The sequence below is a fragment of the Lepidochelys kempii genome, chromosome 17 (genome assembly GCF_965140285.1).
Source record: "Lepidochelys kempii isolate rLepKem1 chromosome 17, rLepKem1.hap1, whole genome shotgun sequence".
NCBI classification, from domain to species: domain Eukaryota; kingdom Metazoa; phylum Chordata; order Testudines; family Cheloniidae; genus Lepidochelys; species Lepidochelys kempii.
In genome coordinates this window covers 6,697,055-6,720,628 of record NC_136396.1, presented here as the reverse complement: position 1 = coordinate 6,720,628, position 23,574 = coordinate 6,697,055, and the positions used below count along the sequence as shown (strand labels likewise).

Below are 23,574 nucleotides of genomic sequence, written 5' to 3'. Positions count from 1 at the left end.
GCAGTTTTAGCTTTAGCTTTACATGGAGTCTTACCTGTGTGCTTGCAGAGATGGGTTAGCAGGAAGAAAGGCATTTCCAAAACATGCTGGGGATTTAAAAGTGTATGTATATAGCTTCTGGTTGCTGTGACCCCTAGGTAGAGGAGTTCAAAAATTTGACAAAGGTGGTTACTGCTGTGGGGACAGTGGCATTGGGATTGTTGCTGGGGGGCTGTTTGTTGGAGTACAGCTCACGGAGTGTCCACACAGGCATTGTGCTGGTAGAGAACTTATGCTGCTGGCAGAAGTATAGGGTTTTATCAAAACTGAAGGTGGATGCATGCTGACAGAAGGCAAGTTTTACCAGAAAACTTTATAGGTAAACCAGGCTTGAGCTGCTAAAACAATAGTGCTCTAGGTTATCTGACCACAAAATGTCAGAGCACACCTTAGGCCTTGTCTAAACACCGATGTTGCACTGGTTTAATTTAAATCTATTTTTTAAAACAGTGTACTTTAACTGATGCAAACCCCTGTGTAGAAACTAGCCCTGCCTTCATTTATGTCTGTGTACACTGTGGCAATGTAGCTGCATAGCTACGGTGCCATAACTATAGCATAACCCCGTAGTGTAGATGCAACCTACAATGATGGAAGGGGTTTTTCCATTGTTGTAGGAACACCACCTCCCCAGGTGCTGGAGCTAGGTTGATGGAAGCATTCTTCCTTCAACCTAACTGTGTCTACACCGGAGGTTAGGTCAGTATAGCTATGGTACTTAGGAGTGAGGGTTTTCCACAGTCTCTGAGTGCTGTAGCTACCCTGGCCTAAGTTTAAAGCATAGACCAGGGCTAGGAAAAAGGGTGTACTTTTAACATGTATTAGCTAACATCTCCTTACAGAGGAGCCTAGGGTTTACCTCAACCAGCTAGCAAGTTAAAACTACAATTGCCTTGTCTACCCTGGGATTTTAACTCATGTGCTAAAAAGACACCTTTTTTTCCTTAGTGAAGACAAGGCCACTCTTATTTCGGGTTGAGTGACTTATTTGAGTTTAGCTTAAACTTGCTTCAATTGACTTAAAACCAAAATAAAACATGTTTAAACTGGAATAAAACCAAATGCTTGTCTGCGTGAGACGTTATAACAGTTTAATTTATGATGGGATTTTAAATAAACTGAGTTAAATCAGAATAAAAGGCAATATTAATGCTCTTATTTCAGTTTAAAATAGGCTTATTTTGATTTTACTTAAATATGTAAGGAATTTGTTTAAACTAAACCGCAATCAGCCAGTCTTAAACAAAAATAACAGTCTACACAGGCGATTGTGTCAGTTTAACTATCTTGGTTTAAATACCAATTTTAGTTAAACTGGTGCAGCTTTTTCCTACAGATGAGCCCGTACTGTTGACCAAAAAAACCCCAAACCAACCCTCCCAACTACTTTAGCTGTAAGGGGTTATATGTATGAAATTTCTCTGCTCTTTTCCTGTTGATTTTAACTAAGAGCAGTGGGTTTTAGGAAAAGGAAATATATACATATGGGCATATATTGCGCATAGAAATAGTTAATTACACTTGATGTATGCAAACTATTTGGGTCTTGAAGTGTGGGGCTGAGGTAATAAGTCTTCATGAAACCAACATCTTTCTCTACACCCTTTGTATACAGGCTTATGTCACTGCAAGATTACTGTATCTGATTGGGTTGAACTGAGCTTTTTTGAAGTCTATAAGAATACAAGAACAAATTACCAAATAGGAATGTACTTTAGCACGCTGCATAATCAACAGCAGCTCCACACCCAAGATATTTTAAAGCATTTGTTTTGGGATTTTTTGTGTGTCCAATTACAAATTTGGGGTGTGGCTGTTATACAACAAAAAAACACCCACTCTGCTCTAATTTGGTAAAATGATCTGTATGAGATAAATGCTTTGATTATAGAATATTTAATAAATATTTCCAGTCACCAGACATAAATCAATTTGGCCCGCATGCAACATCACCAACAAATTATGAAATGTTGGATTCCATTTGGAAGTACAAAATGACATCTCATCAGGATGAAAAGGGGGGAAAAAGGAACATCTTGGAATTCGTAAACCACTGGTTCTTTTAATTATCATAATGAATTAGATATTCCCCTTGACTTTTCCCTGTTTTGGTGAGCTTCACAAATATCAGAATAACCTGTATGCATATACAGAGACCCCAGGAATGGGAGTTAGTCTGCTTGGTTCTAATTCATGGTTTAAATCTAGCAACAGGAATTGGGATTTGCTGTGATCTACAACCTGTACAATTCATCCATTTGGCTTCAGGGAGGATTATACTGTGCAGAATCAGAGCAAGATTTGTCCCAATAAATATTGGAAGAACCTTTCAATAGTAGATGGGGAAAACAACCTAACTAGTTTTAAGAGGGAGCCTGATACATTTATGAATGAGATTATCTGATGGGTTGTCTGATAGCGGGGACTGGACTCAATGACCTGGGAGGTCCTTTCCAGTCCTATGATCTTATTCCTGGCTCTGTGTGCCCATGATGTGCTCCCTCAAGGCAAGGGACATTGTCTTAAGTGTTTTAGAAAGCATAATCTGACTTAATGAAAATCTGTGTTTAATAACAATTGCTGTGCCTACACATCTGTGAAATGGTAATACTTCCTTATCGTATTTCTTAGCAGTGTTGTGAGACTTTAATAGTTCCTTGGATGAAACAGACACCAGGGTATTATTATTCTGTAACTTTCTTTCACTCACTTCAAGGGGGCAGTACTCTTTTCTGGCTACACCCTGATAATAATTGGCTCTGTTCACCCACTGATGGACACTGATATCAATAGTGATTGGTTTATAGATGTTTACAGTGCCAATTATCCTCTTAGCAATTGTTTGGTTTGCATTTGTCTCTTAGCCAAAAAGGAAATAAAGTGATCTTGTTTTTCTGGATTGTAGACAGCTTCTTGGGGGATGCTGTGTCTGTCTTATTTAATTTCATAAATAATATTTTAACCACTGTGGTAAAAGAGGTGTCTTAATGTGGCTGATTTACCTATGAAGAAGTCTTCTCTGCTGGTTCAAGCAGAGGTGAGAGAGGCAGGACTTCTGGGTTCCGGGTGCCTGTACATTTATGGTGCTATAGCAATCTCCAGTAAAATTTAAAACGGAAGTCTTAATAGAGAACTAGGGTGATCAGATGTCCCAATTTTATAGGGACAATCCCAATCTTTGAGGTTTTGTCTTGAATAGGTGCCTATTTCCCCCCCGGATTTTTCATACTTGCTATCTGGTCAGTGGTCACCCTATAGAGAAGCCTCTGAAGTGGACCTAGGACCAGCAGAAGTTTTTAACGCGCAGCGGGCAGTGGCCTCAGTCCCTCGCTGCCCGCGGCTGCAGGGGGCACTCTTCTAGTTACAACGCTGAGCTCTGCAGAGGGTGGTTGCAAGGGCTGCGTCGGGGACTGGCGCAGGGGGCGCCGTTTCGAACGGTGGAGCTGGAGGTACAGTTAGCCCTGGCGTGCGGCAGGGGGCGCTGCGCCTCGGAACGCTCAGGTTCTGCGGGTTCCATCAGGGATTGTTACATGAGCGCCGCGTTCTGTGCCTCGGACATGCCCAAACAGCGCCTCGAACGTAAACAATAGTCACCGGCCGCGGCTGGAGTTGCTGGCGGGGGAGCGCGCTAGAGCCGCTCGGCTGGAGACCCCGCGCCTGTGCTTTGGGGGCCTGCTACCGTCGGAGAAGCGGCTCCAGCCCCTGCTCCGTTCCCCCCATGGAGGGTCTCTACTCGCTGGGGGTGAGCGTGTTCTCCGACCAGGGAGGCAGGAAATACATGGAGGATGTGACCCAGATCGTGGTGGAGCCGGAGCCGCCGGCTGAAGGGGAGGAGGGCCCCCCTTACAAGGGCGGATCGGTGCCTGGAAGCCAGCGGGCGGCCGAGTCCCGGGCCAGGCACGACCTCCTGCCCGCCAGCTGTCGGAGGAGAGGCGCTAGCCCGAAGGCGGCGGAAGAGGAAGAGCAGTCCCCCGGCTCCAGCCAGTGCCCCCGCCGATCCGTGGCCTTCTTCGCCGTGTGTGACGGGCATGGGGGCCGGGAAGCGGCCCAGTTCGCTCGGGAGAACCTCTGGGGTTTCATCAAGAAGCAGAAGGGATTCTGCTCCGCGGAGCCGGCCGAGGTGTGCGCGGCCCTGCGCAAGGGCTTCATTGCCTGCCACCGGGCCATGTGGAAAAAGCTGCGTAAGTTACAGGCGCTGCCAGATCTGTTCAACTTCTCCCTTGCTTCTCTCCTAATCTTCACCTCCCCATCGAACTGGTGACGGGGCGGCAGCCGCCCCCCTTCCTGCTTCTCCCGCTGCCTCTCCCATTTGGGAATTGGCTGGGCAGTGGTCGCCTCCCCCCCCCCCTTTTAGGAGCAGGACAGTCGCCTTTTTACTTCTCTGCGTGCTATTTTCCCCCTGTTCCTTCCAATTTGCACCCCCGCCGCGGGATAAAAAAGCAGCACCTGTCTTCTCTTCTCTCCCCCCATCCCCCGGTGCTTTCCTATTGTCATCCCATTTGGAAACAGCTTAGTATCATTCTCCACTGAGAACAAGACACCACCAACTTTCTCCATGCACTGTTACTGAGAATGGGAAACACACCCCAGTTTCAGCCATCTCTTTCGAACCCTCCTCCCCCTTTTTTTTTCAGACTGGTGAGTTACATGCTTGCAAAGTTTCCCTCTATTGCTGCTGGAAACAGGACACCAACCCCATCATTATCGTTTCAGTCTACATGTGCAGAGGCTGCAAATATGTCTCGCAGGGCCGGGGGGGAATGGTTTTCTGGTTCAATCAAGACATTTGGTAAAGATTTTTTGGGGAAGGGAAAGGACCCCATGCTGTGAGGAGACATTGTGATGGATAGAAATGCACTGTAGGTAAAGACTTGGGATAAAAGAGGAGGGTGATTGTGAAGCTGTGTGTTGCCTTGCTAACAATGGAAGCTGGAACCCCTGCTAAATCTTTTCTGTAGATCTTGTTATCTTATGAAGTTGTGCATGTGGTCATCTCCAGGCTTTCCTTACCCAGAATGCCCTGAGACAAAGGGGGAACTTCTTTTAGTACCATTTGGGGTCCCTTCTAAAGGACCTGGCCGACATTTTTCCTCAATTGCCCCATCTCCAGTTCTGCCCATTGATTGCTGATGGAAGGATTCAAAGCTTGCCTGCTGCAACCGGGATTATTATTCGTTACTTGTTTTACTATTTGAGTATCCAGGAATACGCCCAGTATGTTCCAAAACAAAGAGCACAGTCCCTGCCCTGAAGACCATACAAGCTAATAATACAGCATGACATATGTGAGTGTCCTAATTATACAAGAGAAGAAGGAAAGATTTAGGTGACAATATTATCACGCATGTGATGTTTCCTCACACATCTAGTAGGTGAGACTGCAGAAGTAAATTTCAGGAGGATTTTAAATGTGGTGAGGGTTGTAGCTTATTCATTAGTTTGGGGAGGCTTTATGCATATGGGACAGCATGGAGACAAAGGGGGTAGGAAGGCTGGCAGGGAGAGGGAACACACAATGAGACCAGGTCAAAGATGGAGGCAGGAGTGCTGTGAATATTGGGCCTTGAAGTCCAGGATAAATTAGGATTCCATGCACAACACAGCGGGGAGCCAATGAAGTGAAGGGAATGACATGGTTGAAGGAACAGTCGAGATTTTTTGCAAAAACATTTTGGACAGAGCAGGGTTTTCAGGGGTAAGATATGTATTGGAAAGATCCTGAAAGAATAGGTTGCCATAGTTGGAGTGGGGATGATTAGGGTGTGAGAAAAGTGGCTGTTGAGGCAAAAGAGAGGAGTGGCAGCTGACCCCCAGATTATGGGCTTGCATGACAGGAAGCATGGTGATGATTTGGACCCAAACAATGGGGAGAGAGCATGGAGGAAAAAGATAATGAGCCTGGTTTTCTAGTTGTCTCCCTGCTGAGTGTGGTAACCCAGGGTGGTTTACATAGCATATGCAAACTCCCCACCCCAACTATTGATGTGGTGTAGGAAATGCTATGAGCAACAATTGGTGAGTACCAAACAGAGCTTCTGATGTATAACTGTTCTAAACGGTTTTCAAGGACAGCTAAAGCCAGGGCCCTGTGCACTTGCTGGTAGTTCTGTAACTTCTGTGTAAGTTCTGCAGGAAGCCTTCCTTCCTGATTTCTGGAGCACAAACTTGCTAACTTTTGCTGCAGGTGCAAGAAAACTTGAGGTTTTCATTCAATACAATATTCAAATAAATACTCCATAGTTAAGTCAACCTAACTCCAATGTAGACAGAGCTAGGTTGATGGAAGAATTCTACCATCAGTCTAGCCTGTTGTAGCGGCGGGTTAACTACAATGATGGGGAAAACCTTTCCCGGCAATGTAGGAAGCAACTATACTATAGCAGTGTGGCTGCCGGTGTCGTGCTTGTAGTGTACGCGTACCCTGAGTGACTGTCCATGGGTACAGCCAATAAGCCATATTTCCGAGCCAACGACGAAGATCCTGCAAGTGGGATCTGTCTTTGTTTTGTGGGTGTGGGCAGAGTAAAGCTGAGGTAGAGGAGCATTAAAGCAGATTACAAAACTGCTTCGGTTTGTAGCAAAAGCTTTGTTGATCAGCGAGGACCGAGGGTCAGAAAACGAGCATGGGGAGACCAGAAACAAAAGTTAGTTTATGTTTTTTGAATACTCTACTGTGTAATTGCACAACTGTAATAACATTGTTAGTTTTTCTAGCACTGTTTTGCACATTTAAAAACAAACAAACAAAAACTGTTCCACAGTTTATGCAGGATTTTGGTGATATTTTGTGTGGAAGGAAGAAGGGCTTGCTCTGTGTGTGTGTGTGTGTAGAATTAAAACAATTCTTACCATCTTGTTGTTTTATTAAATCTCTTGCTACACAGTGACTACAACTAGCTTAGGTGTAGTTTAATGGCAGGCTTAGAACACTTGCATTCCCTGGAACCTGTCTGAATGGATGTGTTTAGAAAGCAAAACAAAATAATCACAAGGTCCTTTCTGCAAGAGAAGGGTTTTGTTCTGTTCTTGTTCAAAATTTCTCCTTTCCCCCACTATTGTGCACACTGGGCTAGCTGCACTCCTTTGTAATACAAATGCCAAGCTGGTGTCTGTTTTGTCAGTTGGGGCGGGGTATTTATATTTGTGACACCTGTTTAATACTAACTAGTAGTAATGCGTACATTTCTAGCTTTTCAACCCCTGAAGGATATTCACAGGTGGAAGGAGTAGGTACCCGTCTTAACATGTCTCCAAACAAGTTTTCAACTTGCCCATTTAAAATTCGTCACCGTAATGGTTCAAAATAGTGTTACTCAATTGCTCTGGACCATTACTGGAGAGTACTTTATGTAGCCTTGTATATTAAAAACCTAGTGAAGATTTGTTAACACTGTTAACCAGTTTACACACTTCTAATTTGGGGCCTGTCTGTGCCAAAAGTATTAGTGCATGTTAGCACATTTGTCTTCTGCTGTTAAGGACATCCCAAAATCGAACTCCTTTTAAAACAGATTGATACTGTGTGGGAAGAGCTATATGAGTTTAGAACTATTAGGCAGGTGATGGTGTTGTAGATGGACGCTAACATTGAGAATATAATTATATGATTAAATATAAAGGTTGGGCTATAGATCCACAGAAGCGAGAAAACTGTACTTGAATTACATTACTTGGATGTAACAGCAGCTTTTCATTGTTCCTCTGTTGCCGAACATGTAGGAGAGGTTATGTTGTTTACAGGCAGTATGGGTATAATTCTGAGAGGTGAATGTAATTGTGTGTGATGTTGTCTCATCTCAATATTCCTCTTTTGACCACTGTCAACTTAGTGCACAGTGTTAAAGTGGGCAATAATTTATTGTGAACTTAATGATGTACAACTTTGCCTTTAAAGTTGGGTCATTTTGATCTTGCCTTGCAATAGTCTTCTAACTGTCAGAAAAATCCCTATTTATAAAGAATCCTATTGACAGTTCCTCAATCTTAAAGTATTGTTACTAAGACCCCTGGTATGCATTGTGTGTGTTTTTAAGACCGCTTATGTAAACTTCTTAGGATGGAGTAATTGAGCTAAGGCTCCTTCTCAGTGGTCAGGTAGGGAAGAGGAGGGAAGACACAAGGAACATTTGGGAGCCATGACAGTATTTTGAATGAGGGATAGCAGCAGCTGGAACCAGGGGCTTGGGAAGCTGTTGCAGCATTTTGGACAGGAAGAAAACCTAATACTGTCCAGAACAAATAATGCATTGTGACTTTTAACTGATGTGCTCTTGGTGCAGTTGATTTAGGAAAAATGGCTTTTGTCTACCATATTGGATTATCTGGGATATTGGAGTCTGGTATAAACACAGTGCACTGGACTTGTTTTGTCAAAAGGAAACTTGGTCTTACATTTCACATGTACACTTAATGAAGGGGGGGGAAGCTTGAAAGATGCATGTTGCTGGGTTGAGATAATACTCGGTGGCAGGCTACTGAAGTCCTGTTGAGACCTGTGATCCCACTGAAACAAATACTGAACTTAAGCCTCAGTTCCAGATCACCAGATCAGGTGTGGTTAGGTTTGCGTGTCAGCACCTGGCTTCTATACACTGTAGAAAATGTGAAATTACTGTGAGAATCACCACTTATCTAACACAGCTGTTTTATTGCAGTGTATCCTTTAAGATAACTAGCTGCAGCTCACGAGTTAGCTGGGGAATGGGCCACATGAGAATAGTTGTATAGTCAGTGGTGGATACAGTTTCATACTTTTAAAAAAACAAAACAAACCACAAACAAACAGAAAAAGTTAGGATCATTTGTCTGACTATCTGATGTTGTGGTTGTAGGCACACCTGTAACAACCTGTTATGTCTTTAGTTTACGTTTGGTAGAATGAAAAAGAAATTTACATCTTTATATCTTAGTAATTAAAATGAGGGTCTGTCTAGTCTTGGCTTGACTCTAGCTTTGGAATTAACACTGAAACAATTTGTACCAAGAGTTCTTATTCTGGAAGTAAAAGCGCATACCTGAGTACTCCTGAACCTTTTGTTTAGTGTAAGAAAAACAAAAAAACCCACTGCATTGATGTTTTAAAACAACCATTCTGCATTCGGGTTATGAAAAGCCTGATTTTGTTTTTAAGTGGTTAAAACAAGGAAATTGAGTTAAAACTGCTACTCTTGTTAACTCTGGACAGCGTTTGGGTCTTAAAATAATGAAGGGAGGAGGGAGTCTATTAGCCAACTTAAACTTGATGATCTAAGTATGAGGGAGGTTCAGAGTGAAATGGCAGGTAAAATCCACCTTGCATTAGCTAACTTGGGTTAACAGCGCTCCCCTACCCCAGTGAAAACAGAACTGAAGTCTTTTACAAGTACATGTTCAGCATGACAGCACTTTTTTAAAGTAGGCAGATACGCTCATTTTATGAAGTGAGAAGAAACTTGAGGCATGTAAGTGCCTTCCCCCAGAGTCCTATAGCTTTTAGTAATTGATGTGGAATCTTGATTCATCCACTGATGTCTGATCAGGTCTGCGTTCTTTGAAACTAGTATTATGTTAACAGAATCCTTAGTTCTTTGTTTCCGACAATATACAAGTCACTGAATGCTGCATGTCAGATCCATTTTGGGCTAATGCTCATGGATAAACTCTATCCCCACATTTGTTTCAGCTTTTTAAATCTTTTTTTGTGGCCAATGATATTGAATGTATTGCTTGCCCACAGAACAAAGAGGATTTTAATAATTTGTTTACACTAGTTAAAACGCATCTCTCTTGTAGTCCGATATAGCATGATCTGAATCTCTGAAGAAAGTCCTATTCTAGAGTGTATGTAGTAGTCGCCACTAAAACAAATCAAGGCTTAACTTGCTTAAGCCCCTTAATGTAGATGGACATAGGTGGGGCTTAGTGAGAGCCTAAAATCGTGTGCTCTTGCTGTATCTGTTTTGTTTACAAATATGGGATTTTGGTTACAATGCTTTTTATTTTACATAAACACTAATTTGATTGTCTAACACACTTCTTTATTGCTCAAAAGGGTTTATTGCAGCTAATGAGTTCCTACAAGTTTATGTTGTTGTGTCATAAAATCACAGGTTAAATGGAAATGAGGATTTCAGAGTTCTGCCTCAATCTCACCATTTTATGAGTGTATTAAATATATCTACAGTTGTCATGCTTGTTAGACAAAGCCCTTTTTGATCCACCTGTCAGGTCAAATGCAATTTGTGTTCAATAAATAATTGGGGATGAAATTGATATCTGGTGAAATTTTTTAATTCTTCAAGTGATGTCTACTGGCTAAACACACAACTGGAAGTTAGGACTCTGGGGTTCTAGACATAATTTTGTCATTGACTTGCCCTGTGGACTCATTTGCAAAGTGGGTGGGATAGTAGTCGTCCACCTCCTAGGGATCTTGGGACATAATGTTTGTAAAGTAATGTTTGATCCCTTGTTGAATAGTGTTGTAGAAGTACAGAACACTTAGGCCTGGTCTGCACCTAGAACCTAGGTTGACCTGACTACAGCGATCAGGGCTCTGAAAAATTTTGTGCTCTGAGCCCCATAGTTTGGCCCACCTAACCCCTGGTATAGATGTCTCTAGGTCAATGGAATGATTCTTCTTTTGACATAGTTACCATCTTTCGGAGAGGTGGACTACCTACATTGAGGGAAACACTCCTTCTGTCAATGGAAGAAGCATCTACACCACAGTGAGACAGCTGCATCAGTGTAAACATATCCTTATTGTCTGAAGGCTCCAGGCCTTTTTGTTCAGTTAACAGAAGGTGAACAGTGGGAAGGCACCTAAACCTATACAAGAGATAACCTTAAAACAACAGAATTGCTGGGCAAGAATTTTAAAATTATCCATGTCTCTGACTGAAGATTTTGATTCCAAAGAGAGAATCCAAAAAAACCTTTCTTTTTTAAACAATGGCTAAGAAAAACGATAATTGGTGCATTGTGTTTGAATGCAGCTGCCCACGTTGTTTTCCTGCCTCTGCCTCCACACATTCCTTCTGAAGGTTTTATTGGCTTTGTCTATATTGGCCAAAGTAATATTTCTCTTCAAGATTTCGTTCGCGGGGGCCTTTCTCCACCATTGTTGTTGGTATACTGGTGCCAGCCCTGCTACAGTTCAGATTTAGAATAGTGTTCTGTTTCATGCTGGACTTCTTAAAGTGCTTTAAAATCTCCATGGTTACTTTGATTCCTGTGAAATTCAGTGTGGCTTATGGGGGCAAAGGTAGGATTAGTGCCCCAAATTTGGTTCTTGAGGTACAGCTCCCCCTCCTTGTGGGAGGGGGGAAGCAGCTTTTCTTAAGATTCATGGATTCTACCAGGGCTGCAATCCTGGCACAAGGGTCTTAATTGCTCGAGAGTTACCCCTAGAGAGTGCGTGGCACCCAGTATCCCTGGGGGGAGCAAAATTGCAAATGGTATTAAGGAGAGAGTTTAGCTCTCTAGTTAAGCGCGGCCAAATTTTTATGCACCAGATGGATTACTGTGCACACGGAGTAGCCAGAAGGCTTTCTAGCCTGCCAGTTTCTGTTGCAGCTGGTCAGCTGAAGGGGGTATGCAGAATCTCTTGATCCTGACCTACCCTCGGCCAATGTTCAGTTCTGCCCTTGAACTGATATGGTTTGAAGGCGTGTTGCTAAAATCTGTCTTTAAAAAACAATAATTGTGGGGATATGCAATCAAACTGTTTTTGAAAATAAAATAAATTAGACATGTGAATGCTTGCTGGGAGGTGAAGGAGTGGAGGGATGGGGGGAGTAAGTGAAGAGGTGTTTGGGACACCAGCGAGGGGAGGTTGGATTATGGTGATAGGTGGTTGGGGAGAAGGGTTGGGGGGCTCAGATGAGAGGGGGTGAGGATTCTTTCCTTTTAATGATGTAATTCTCCCAGGTTAAAACACCTGGTTTCAAGGCCTAATATGCTGATCTTGCTGTATGTTTTCATTTCCATCCCAGAACATATGGAGGCTGCAACAAAGAGCATGGTTGTCTTGAGTGGTTTGTGAAATTGCTGGAACCTGAAGATAACTCATCCTCACTTTACTGACGCTTGTTTGCTTAAATAAGTGTATAAGGTTCTTCATGTTCTGTTATAAAGTGGATGCCATCGGAAAGTACATACTGTACTAGGGTATTTACTATACTATGGTATTTCTGATATGTGGAATATATACTGCAGTGGAGTGTACTGTACTATGGGAAATGCAGACTCTTCAGTGGTAACCTTTGTAAATGGTAAAGTACAATAGATAAAATATGCCAGAGAAACAAATGCCTTTTCTGATGAGTTTATGGTCTAAGACACGAGCAGGTGCAGTGCAGAACAAGCATAAGATGAGGTTGCTGTTGACAGTCGGCTTCATGGAAAGGTGACCTATCTGATGTTGTTTGAAGGAGGGAGGGAGATTGTGGGACTAGGTGTATCTTAACTGGGGGGCTGCCCCAAACATTAAATGGGCTGTAGGAAAAAATCAGGAGCATAGATGACGTAGACAAAGGGAGCAGTTAGGAGAGAAATTTGGGCACAACTTTTGGAGCAGGAGGGGAGCGTAGGAGGAGATGAAAATAAATGTTGGCAGGGGCAGAGTGGTGACAGTGAGATAAAGCAGGAATTGAATGTGAAGAGGTTTGAATTTAATGTGGAAGGGGAGGAGGAAAAGCCAGTGTTGATATGTAATAAGTCTGAATTGGAGGAGTACGTCTTGGGTAGTAAGTTTTACATGGGGCTGTGGGATAGCTACCATAAGAAGCCTGTGCAGTTCTGTCCTCAATGTGGACATGTAAATAATTTCTCCTGGGTGATGCAGATAGACAATGTATTTTGAACCACTGTTCAGAATATATTTAAAACCCAAATACGCATAGATATAAAGGCAGTCATTCTGTTCCCTGTAAGGGTTTGCAATGTCCAGACAACTAAGTGACCTGAATTATCTGACACTCCTACAACTTCTAATAGGGAGGTGAACATTAGGCTTCACTGAATCTTGGGAGGTATTCTCAACTAACACCCACATCTCTTATTTTGTGTACTTATTTCCTCCAGCAGCAGTCAGGCAACTAAACCCTGGGAGATGCCTTTCAAAATCTCACCTCAGTATTCTGATCTCAGTTTGGATTATTTTTTATTTTTTAATCTGAAGGTAAATTAATTTTATGCTCCTAGAAAGGAAGGACCTGAGGGTATTGGTTTGAACCAGTCATAATGTGGTCATACACGCACCTCATTGTAATTTATTCAGACCTCTCTGATACACCCCTTACTCTGGATCTGCTATGCCCCTACTTCCTTGGTTTTTGTTTCTTCATGAATAGAAATTAACAACTGTGCTAAAATCTGTGGGTTTTATTTAACGTAGACAGACAGAGACTATGAAGGCCATTTTCAGTGTGACTTGTGGTAAGGCTTGAAACAGATGAAGAAGAAACACCTCTTCAACCACTTAGTTTCTAGTTTGACTGACGCTGGCATGATTTGACCTCAATATGACTTATTAATCCATTCTTGACATCATGGCAAAATATTTTTCTTCGGGTAGTTGTAATATCTTGGGGTTTTTTTAATAATCTCCTGAGGGGGGAGTTAATTACAAGTTTCAGGAATAAAAATGTAGCTTTTATTTCTCATTGCAGCAGAGTGGCCGAAGACCATGACTGGCCTCCCAAGCACATCAGGAACTACCGCCAGTGTGGTAATTATCCGTGGGTCAAAGATGTATGTGGCGCATGTTGGAGATTCAGGAGTGGTGCTGGGAGTCCAGGATGACCCTAAAGACGACTTTATTAGGGCTGTGGAGGTGACACAGGACCATAAGCCTGAACTTCCAAAAGAAAAGGAGAGAATCGAAGGGCTTGGGGGCAGGTAACTCTGTGTTTTGTTTCTCATTTCAATTTCTCATTTTCACTGTCCTTGTCCTGGGTTCAAGTCTACTTGTGCATTCACACAGCTCAGTGAAGCTGTTTGAACCTTTTCTGTGTTTCGACCATTTGGGCTCTGACTATCCAGTGGGTTTGCTGTGGGGAAGTAGTTGTGTTATTTTAGTGTCTGGTACTAATGCCGTTTTGCTGGACGTTTATGGGGTGGGATGATTTTTGATTTCTGAATGGAAGCCCAATGAAATCTCCAAAGTGAGAAGTATATTTGGGGTTTTGAAAAAAGTGGGAGGGGAAAAAAGGGGTGGTTGCTGACTGACCTTGTTCTCCTTGGCTTAAGAGTGTTTGAAAGAGAAATTTGTCTTTCCATGTAAATATTAACTATGAGCTGTAGCGCGCTTTTTCTAGCAAATGAAGAAAATATTAAGGTTTTGGTAGCAACGTAGTATTAGTTTTGCAGTTGGTAAGGCCTCAGTTGGAATACAGTACCCTGTACTGGCAGAAGATGGTATCTTCCATATCTAATTAGGATCTATCTGCTCTATAAAAGTAAAATTTCTGATGCATTTTTACATTGCCCTTGAGGTAACAAGGCCAGCTGTAGAATAGGCCTTGCAAGACTTTTCTTTAAAGAAAACTAACATCACAAATTAATAACAGGACATAGATGTATATTTAAACATTGTAAATCTGAACGTTAAGTCATAGTATTTGAACATTGCTACCTCCTCTTCTTGCCAAAGCTGAGTTTAGGTTTCTTTTCCATGAACTGACTGATGCTAAAACATCCCAGAAGGAGTCAAATTGCAGTCATGCATGTTCCCTATAGCTGAGAGGTAGGGGAGCAAGCAGGAAGCCTTGTCAGATGCCACCAGTGCTGTGAAACAAACCTCAGGGCTCGAATCTGGCACAGCTTCACAGGAGCCCTATGCTCTTTTGTTCAACAGTACTGCACCAGATGGATGGGCAGCATTCCCTTCTTTTAGCAGCTCAGATGCAGAGATCACTGAAGGTTTTCCTGTTGACATCGTTCACTCAAGAACCCTGTCAGCTCATTAACCTTCAGATATTTGTGTCTTTAGCAGGTGGAAGCAGATCAGCTAGCTGCATTTGGGATAAGAGGTTTCTGAAATGATAACTTGCTGTTTCACTAGGTTAGTGCCTGTAGATGTTACAGGTTTCCAAATGTGCTTTTCTGTCACTGGCTGAAGGACACGGAATATATTTTGAAGTTCCTAGTTGCAAGTGGGCAACTCCTAGAATTTCCTTTTTTACAGGAGTGGTGGGGATTGATATTGTCATCTTGTTGGTGGTCCTCCAGCTTTTCCCAGAGTTGGTGATGAAACTGGCAGAGACTGCCCAGCTACTCCCAGAACTGTGAGACATGTGCCACTTGTCAGGAGTATAGTGGGATTGTGCTTGCAGGACATCTTCACTTCCCGTGAGAGAGAGAGGGGAGAAGAGGAGAATTGGATCTGCTAGTCAAATTAAGAAAGCTTCCCTGCTAAAAATCTGTTTAAATGTCAGCGTGGGATGGGATCTTCTTCCAGGCAGAAATAACATTAACAAGATTTGGCCATTAGGGTTCCAAATGAGCATGGTGAATCTGAGGACATAGTCTCTGTGGTCCTTCCTGCTATGCATGTCACATACATGCCACGCAATAATGGGGCTTAATTCATCACTGATGTAAGGGCTTCAAAGTCCCTGGAGTTCCACCTGGAATAAATGTCATACAAGGAGTTTGGAGGCTGCTCCATAGCTTTTCAGTGTCTAATTGCCTATGGCTATTCCATAAGTGAAGCTAGCTTTGGTGCCTGGTCCATAGCTTGTTGGAGAGTAAGCTTATTAGCAAGCTGCACCAGTGCCTTTTCCCAGTACCTCTTCTGGGTATATGGCTCATTGCCGCTCACCAAAATAAGCCTCTTATTCCGCATGGCTTCTCCTTCACGTCCCCAATAACTTTGTGCGAACTAATCTCACTGCCCAACATCTGAGAGCAGGTGTTAAAATTTAAATGTAGAGCTGTTTCTTTCATTCAGGCTTGAGAGCAGATGATGACTGTTCTGTTATTTCTGCCTCCTGTTGCTACTCTAGCAAGAAAACCTCTACATAAGACTGTTTAAGGTGGCTCTTTTCAATTTTTTTTAAACCACTCACTGCTGCTGCTGACTATCAGAGCCACAGCGGATAGTAAAAACGAGAGAGAGAACCCTAAATAACACAGCCCTTTGGGGTTTGACATTGATGTTATGCAGCCCAGCATCTCAGGGGAATAAACTTTCAGTTTGTCTCCTCCTCTGATGTGGGGGAGACATTTAGTGGCGTTCAGATGATCAGCAGGAAGCCAAAAATCCTCACAGCTTTTCATCTTTCTTTCAGTCCCCTTTGCCTTGTCTGCCAAAGCTGGGCTAAAACCCTCAAATTATCACAATCTCACTGTGTTCTGAAGGGTGCGTCTACACTGCAGGCCTTGACCGAGGTCATAGCATTCATTCCATATGCAATTGGGGTAACTGTTTCTGCAACTTAAACCGTACAAAGTCAGCTGGGTTGTGACTAACTGTTTTTTTTAATCTACACCCCTTTGTTTCTAATACCTCTAGTGTGATCAATAAGTCTGGTGTAAATCGGGTTGTCTGGAAGAGACCTCGGCTGACTCACAATGGCCCTGTGCGGAGGAGTACAGTCATTGACCAGATTCCATTCCTGGCCGTGGCACGAGCGCTTGGTAAGTGGTGTCCAGGCCTAGCACCGGTGAAGTAAGATACCTAAATGTTGAAGCCACAAAACAAGCCGCGGTATCTTTTTATAGAAGGGAAGATGTCCTTGCATATAGAGCACCCGAGCAGTGTGAACAGAGGATTTCCCAAATAGAGCTGGAGAGGGTTTGGCTTAATGGGTGAGTGAAAGCTCTCCCCTGTGATATACAGGACGTGCATCCCTGTTAGTCTTGTGAAGCTGGCTTCTTCACTTCAACACAAGTTTTTTTTCCCCTTAAAGGCAGTATGTGTCTGTGAGCTGGAGGGGCATGCTGAGTCTTCTCTGTTGAAATAAATGGAAACCACTCCAGAATGCTTGATGAGGTGATATCCAGCATTATTGAAGCAAAATGTGAGAGACCTGATTCTTCCCTTTGTTGAAGCCTACTATTTTCCACCTAAAGGTCCCAGGAAATAACAGAAGAATTACTGCCAACTATAAGACTTAGCCATATATTTTTACATATATATTTTTGCCTTTGGTGTGTTGGGATTTTGTGGTTCCCAATAAAAACCAAGTCAGATGCAGAATCAAGGGTCTTCAATTCAATTCAGTTCAACAAGACTTTGTTCAATGTGCACAAAGGGAGAGACCCTGGTACAAAAATCAGCCAGAGTCCCTCCAGCAAGGAGCCCCTCCCATTGCTATTTATAGCACTTGGCAGTTGCATAACAAGTTACATAACACAAACCTTTAACCAGTCATATTTAACCTTTCTATATATGGATTTGTTCATCACATGCTTATACTTCTCCACTCTACATGTTGAGCTTGCCCCCCCCCCCTTTGGCCTTTTCTAGAATGTTCCTAGGGTGGTGAGCCACAGCATGCTTCTTTATGCATAAGTACCATGACTTCACTCCTCTTGGGATAGTTGGTCAGCACTCTTATGACTGCATCGTTGTTCCTCAACCAGCCAGCAGAGGCTGTCAGTGAGGCAGTCTGGCTTCAGAAGTGTGGTATCTCACGTAGTAATTGCTTAGTAATATTGCCACTGGCTTACAAGTCAGTGCTGTCTGTGCTTCACCTGAAACTGTCCAATGCTAAGAGCAAGTGATATTGCTCTTTTGTGTGACAATAACAGACACGCTAACTTGAATTACATAGCAAGTGTAGGTATCATGTGGCAAACTTGGGGTGTGGAGAAAGCAAGATGAGGGATCAGGTAAAGAACATGGCTTGACATGGCGAAAAAGTAACACGGCTCTTCTTTAAATTATATTAGTAGTCTCTATGTAACACCTTGCAAGTGTTCATTATGCTTCAAAACCCCTGTTGGAGACATTATCCTTGTTTTGTAGCTGGTAAAACAGAGCCAAAGAGGTTAAGTGAGTTGCTCAAGGTTAGGAGACATAGCGGAGCTGTGGAACAAACCTAGGAATTGCGACTTTCAGTCTTGCACTCCAGTTAACTAGCCAAACATGCACTTGCTTCTCTTTTCTACGAGTGAGTGTGTATTGCTCTGGAGACTGTAGAAGAGTTTTTAATTTAGTTAAAGGTTCATTCTCCCCTTTCCTTCTTCCTTTTTGTGGGTTTTGAACTGGTCACGTGAATTTTCCAGAAGGTCCAATGGTGTTTGGGTCTGATTCCTCTCAGCAAGTCAGACAAAAGGGTTTTGGCTAGTTTCTATGTGCAGATGGGGATTCAGGGAATGATCCACCTGTTAGGCTCCTGTTGTGGCCTTTACCATTCTCATCTGGATGGAAAGGGTTGCTGGAGAGTCTGGGTGCAAGAGAGGAGAAAATGAGAACATTTGTCCTATGGTAGCAGTTCTTGTATTCGAAGTCCAGCATGCTTGGATCTTTAAAAAGATGTCCCTAGATGACCTAAAGATGCCAAGTTTACACTGGCTTGAATGACAGTGTTTTGGTTAACATCCTCTTCATGCATGAGGTATGGCTAACCTCTTGGGAGAAGGAACGCAGCTGTGCTCCTTTTCCCAGGACCCAGATGGTGCACAGATGCTCAGTTTGGAAACAGGATTTGACTCTGTGAGGGGCATGCTGGCCTCACAAGCTGCTTACACAAGGCCTACTACAACTAAAATCATTGATATTCATGCTACTAAGCTCCATTCGACCACTTGGCTAGCTCCCAGCATTGCTGCTCTGGTTGGCACCAACACTTCATGCACTGAAGCCTCCCAAATAATTCAGTTTGCTCTGACACTAATAACCAGGTTAACCCTGACATACTTTTCTGTTACCAGCACTGTAGTCAATTTCACTAGTTACAAGTACAACAAATGGTTCCGCTGTACCCAGATTTGGACATTACACTAATTCTTTGCAGGATGCCAGCAACATAAAATATAGATACCAGATGTACAGGTAGCTAAATGATTGTCTAGGCCAAATTTTTTTTGCCAGGGGGACATCAGTCTGTTAAATAGGCATTCCAATCTGCCTCTAGCAGGCAATGGTACAGAAGTGCATCTGCTCACAGACTGCAAATTTCTGGATACAGACAAGGTAATTATATCTTGTGTGTGTTCCCAGCTTTTGCTCTTCTAACACTTCACAGTGAGATTAATGAGATTTCCCAACTTTCTGCAGCTCATGTCTGTTCCTTAATCTCTTTTTATTCTGATATGGAAATGGGGACATTTTAATTTTGATGATCTATTGATTTTCATTCTCTAAACCTGGTGATCACTGTAAGGAATGCAGTGAACATTTTAAATATAGCCAATGCCATAGAAAAACAAATATTTGGACAGCAAACATGAGATTGGCACAGTATATGAGCCATCCTGGTGAAATTAATTCCCCCCAAATTTCCCTTGCTCTTTTACTTGGGCACACTATCCTTCTGCCCTGAACTACACAGTGGTGCTGTATATTTTTAAACAGCGTTTGCTTTCCACGTCAGTGGTGACTGTAATTAAGTAATGTATGAAATAATCTATTTGTATCCTATAAACCCCTCTATGGGATGTGTAAGTTTTTAATTAGTTAGTTCTCTGTAAAGAGCCTAGTGTGCTCTTGTTGCTATGTAAATGTATGTAAGGTGCCCTTTGATTTTCTAAGGACATGCTATAGAGGTGCAAATATTGTATTGTAATTTAAACATAAATATTTGTACCTAACTCTTCTGAAAAAACCCACTTTACTGTAGATTGTGCCCAGTTTGGTTTGTAATGGCTATTTGTAGACACTATATAACCCTCTGAAGCTGTTAACACCTCAGATTTCTAGGGAGGCCTCAAAATGTGGCACCACCAATATGGCCCAGATGGGAGTTGGGTCTTCTAAGCACTTGCTCTGCAGAACAAAATGTTTGTGTCAAATGATCCATACTCACTACTTCCCCATTGTAGATTTACGAGCCACTCCTATTACAAGCCCCTCCCATTTCAGGAATAGTGTTGCAAAGACTCCACTGAACATGCTCATAGATGGCATTTTGGGAGAAATCTCAAAGAGCAGACTAGTCTCTCCGGAATAGCCATTCTCCGGAACACATGTGGTAAAATAGATTTCCCTGCCTCTCCTTCTCTTTTAAAAGGTTGCCAGATGGGTAGCACTTCAATTACATTCCTTATCAAAGTTACATTAACCCATTAGCTTCCAGCTTCTGCAGCGACTGCTGTGAACAAACATGACTGTCTTTCAGTGTTCTATGGGTGAGTGGGCAGGTACCTGGTAGCTAGCACAGGGGTGCGTCTCTTGCTCCCATGTACTTGGCTCAATCGGAGGAACTGAAGTAGTTAGCTTCAATGTTGAAGAAATAATTCTGAAGTAAATTTCTGGTCTGTTTTTATCTTTGTTTTTTGGTGGCATCCAATGGCCCCAATCTCTATATGGGCCCTATTCTAATATGTTAGGCACAAACCTAGCAAGGACGTGGTTTCTGCTCTGAACAGCTTACACAGTAATTTGAAACAGGAAGCAATGCCTGAGTATAACAACGGTAGGAGAAGAGATGAAGGCAATCATAAAATCACGCAGTTGTATAGGCCGGCTATGCGCACAACTGGATACTTATGAATATTTCTTTAGCTAGTATTATAAGTTATCTCCTGCTATTCCACAACCTGGCCAAGATTGTTTGGCTAATACCTTGTGGGCATCATAGCAGGAGTGGGTCTTGAGAGAGCCTTTCAAATCCTGTGGGCAGTCTCTTGATGGGGCAGTGGCTCGGGTCTGAACCCAGTTCTTATTTTCTGTAGGAGTTTCATTTGTTGTCCCCAGGAGGGACTGGTCCAGAGCCAAAATCTGCAACTGTCAGCGAAATTACATAGTGTGAGAGGCCTTGGTTCATTGTAGTTGAATAGTTCTCTTACTACTTCATAAACAGTGAAACCTGTACTAAGGGGACCCAATAGTTAAACTCTTTACTTGACATGGCCACTTTAAGTCCACCCTTGTGATTTCTTGTGTCTGTATGTATGTATGTTTATAATTTTGGTATGTGTGTGCTAGGAAAGCCAGGTTTTTTTCGGGTGGCTGCATAGGCTTGACTCTAATTTTAATAAGTACATTAGGATTCCTGCTGACACCTAAAATAGATGCAGCATATACTGGGGCACTAACTGCATAATATCTACAAGAATGCTGGCTCTTAAAGAGTTACTTACATAGGAGTGGCATGTCAGAGCAGCTCACTGAATGCCAGAATTGTCTTGTACATTTTTTTTCATGTGCATGCAGTGAAACGCTGGGTGGCAGGTCTAGCTGACCTCATATTATCTAATTAGGTCCTAGTATAAAGATTTAGTTTTCATGTTAATTGAACTGTTAAAAATAAAAATCAGTTACGGTGCAGAGTGGGCATAATTTTCACACGTATGCTCTTTAGGTTACGGGAATATGTTCGTACGTAGGATTATTCTTTATGCCATGTCCTATTAAATTGCAGTTTAAGATGTAGATGCATACTAACATTAGAGATTGCAAAACATTGTCCAGATTCTATTGATAAGAGACTAAGTGGTAAAAACTATTATTTGATGATAGCCCAGAGTGCTGCCTACTGTCCCTTTATAAGACTTTTTAAAAAAGAATCTTAATACCTAATTAATAGTGTGAGGATTGATCACCTGAGGTGAAACCTGAGTACATTACCCATTTGCTTGTATTTGCATGTACACACTTACACATCAGGAGATAAAGATTCCTATTGCATTTCTGTTTAACTCTATATAAGCCCCCTAAATTATAGATTCACAGTAAAGACGTCCAAATTATTTGAAGATGTATTGTTAGCAGAAATTAGCACTTCCTTCTATCTCAAGAACAATCTTCTCTTTTAAGCGTGCACATCTTTAAGTTGAAGGAAGAAAGTGAAGAAAAAAGAAAACTTTCTAGGGTGAAGGTAACACTAAACAACCCTAACTTTTTGGGCTATTTCCACTCTTTCATTTAACTCCGGACATTTTAAAACAACAAGGTAATGTTGTGAATGTAAAATAAATCTGCAATATCTTTATAATATTTTGTCAAAAAGCATTTGTCCTAGAGATGTCCTTCATCAGTCTGTGGAATCCCCCCAAAAAGTTTTCTGTTGAAGAAAATAGCATAGATATCTGTATAAATTGCAGAATATACATTTCAGCTCCTATCCGGTGACAAGTCTGTGCTGTCTTGTTTGGGTTATATGATTCATGGTGGAGCACATGTGGAGCCATTTACCTTGAAAGAGAATTTTTTTCCTTCTAGCTGTCTCTGGAGTTCCCTGTGCGTGACTCTTTCTCTTCCTTGAAGTTGTACTTAAAACAATAATTGTTATTTTTAAAGACAGAATCATCTCCATTTTTGGCCACTGTGTTCCCCCTTGTGTTCTCACTTTTCTCTATTCATGCAGCTGGCCAAAATACTATAGAGAAGTGGCTGTCCCTCTGGGATCTGAAATGCCACCTTCGTGCTCACTGAGGGATGCAATTCCAGGCCAAAAGTCACAAGGCAGCCTTCCATATTCACTTCTTTCTGTCCTCCTCCCATTTCCACATCATAGTTTGTAACCTTTTTTCATTTATTTATTTTTTTGGTTGACCCAATAATTCTTGGGTTCTCGATTCTTCCCCCCCCCTCCCCTTTTGTTTCAGATCTTTCAGTTTTAGATGCTACCTGCATCCAGCTAAGTACATCCCTATGTCTTGTTTGTCCTGCAGGTGTAATAAAAGGGTTTATGCCTTATTGGCGTCTATGTAACTTACCTGCATACTCTTGGCCGTAGCCTCCTGGTAGCCTTGCCCTTCGTTTTTCCTGGAGTAAGTTTAATAGGTTAGGTTATTTCCATCTTGTAAAAATACGTTATGCTGCACTTTTATGATTTTTTTCCCCTTGAGACTGCAGTAAAGATGCCCCCTTGTGGCTATAGGAGAAATAGTTAAGAAATTTATTAAGCCACTAGTTTTAGTGACAAATCCTTTTTCCATTTGCAGATGAGCCTGAATGAGTTATATGGTTACTGTACAAATCCTTGTAGAGATTTAATTCGTAGTAATGCTGCCTCATTGGGAGTGGGAAGAAGAAATTCTGAGCAACTCCTTTGCTTGCATTGATAGGCCAAAAATCTATTAGATATAAGTTTAATTAAAAGGTTATTGTGGGATAAATGAAATTGGGGTTGTCTTTTGCTTTTCATTGTGACTTGTTAAAGTAGACTCTCCCCCCTCAAAATTAAAAGTTGATTTTTAAATACAAAAGCATATTACAGAAATGTAAGGAAAAGGTTTGATTTGAGCAATTCTTTTGTAACAAAGTTTTGCTTTGAGAGGGATGGGGGACTGGACTGAAGTCTGAGTACATTATAAACTAACAGGTTTTTTTTTAAAAAAAAAAAAAAACTACTTTCCTGGCTACAGTTTGGATGCAAGCAGATTCTAAAATGTGATCCAAAAATAGAACAAACCAGGTAAGAGGGAATACACTGCTTA

At 42.1% G+C, this 23,574-nt stretch overlaps 1 protein-coding gene across 1 annotated transcript in view; it reads left to right on the top strand.

The window, feature by feature from the left end:
- The first annotated feature begins 3,528 nt into the window (after window positions 1-3,528).
- PPM1D (protein phosphatase, Mg2+/Mn2+ dependent 1D) overlaps window positions 3,529-23,574 on the top strand; it is a 37,280-nt gene continuing 17,234 nt past the window's right edge. Inside the window, exons 1-3 of the mRNA XM_073315483.2 lie at window positions 3,529-4,220; window positions 13,692-13,920; window positions 16,538-16,662. Coding sequence (XP_073171584.2) covers window positions 3,758-4,220; window positions 13,692-13,920; window positions 16,538-16,662 — 817 coding nt within the window. The 5' untranslated portion in view covers window positions 3,529-3,757. The remainder of the gene's footprint in view (window positions 4,221-13,691; window positions 13,921-16,537; window positions 16,663-23,574) is intronic.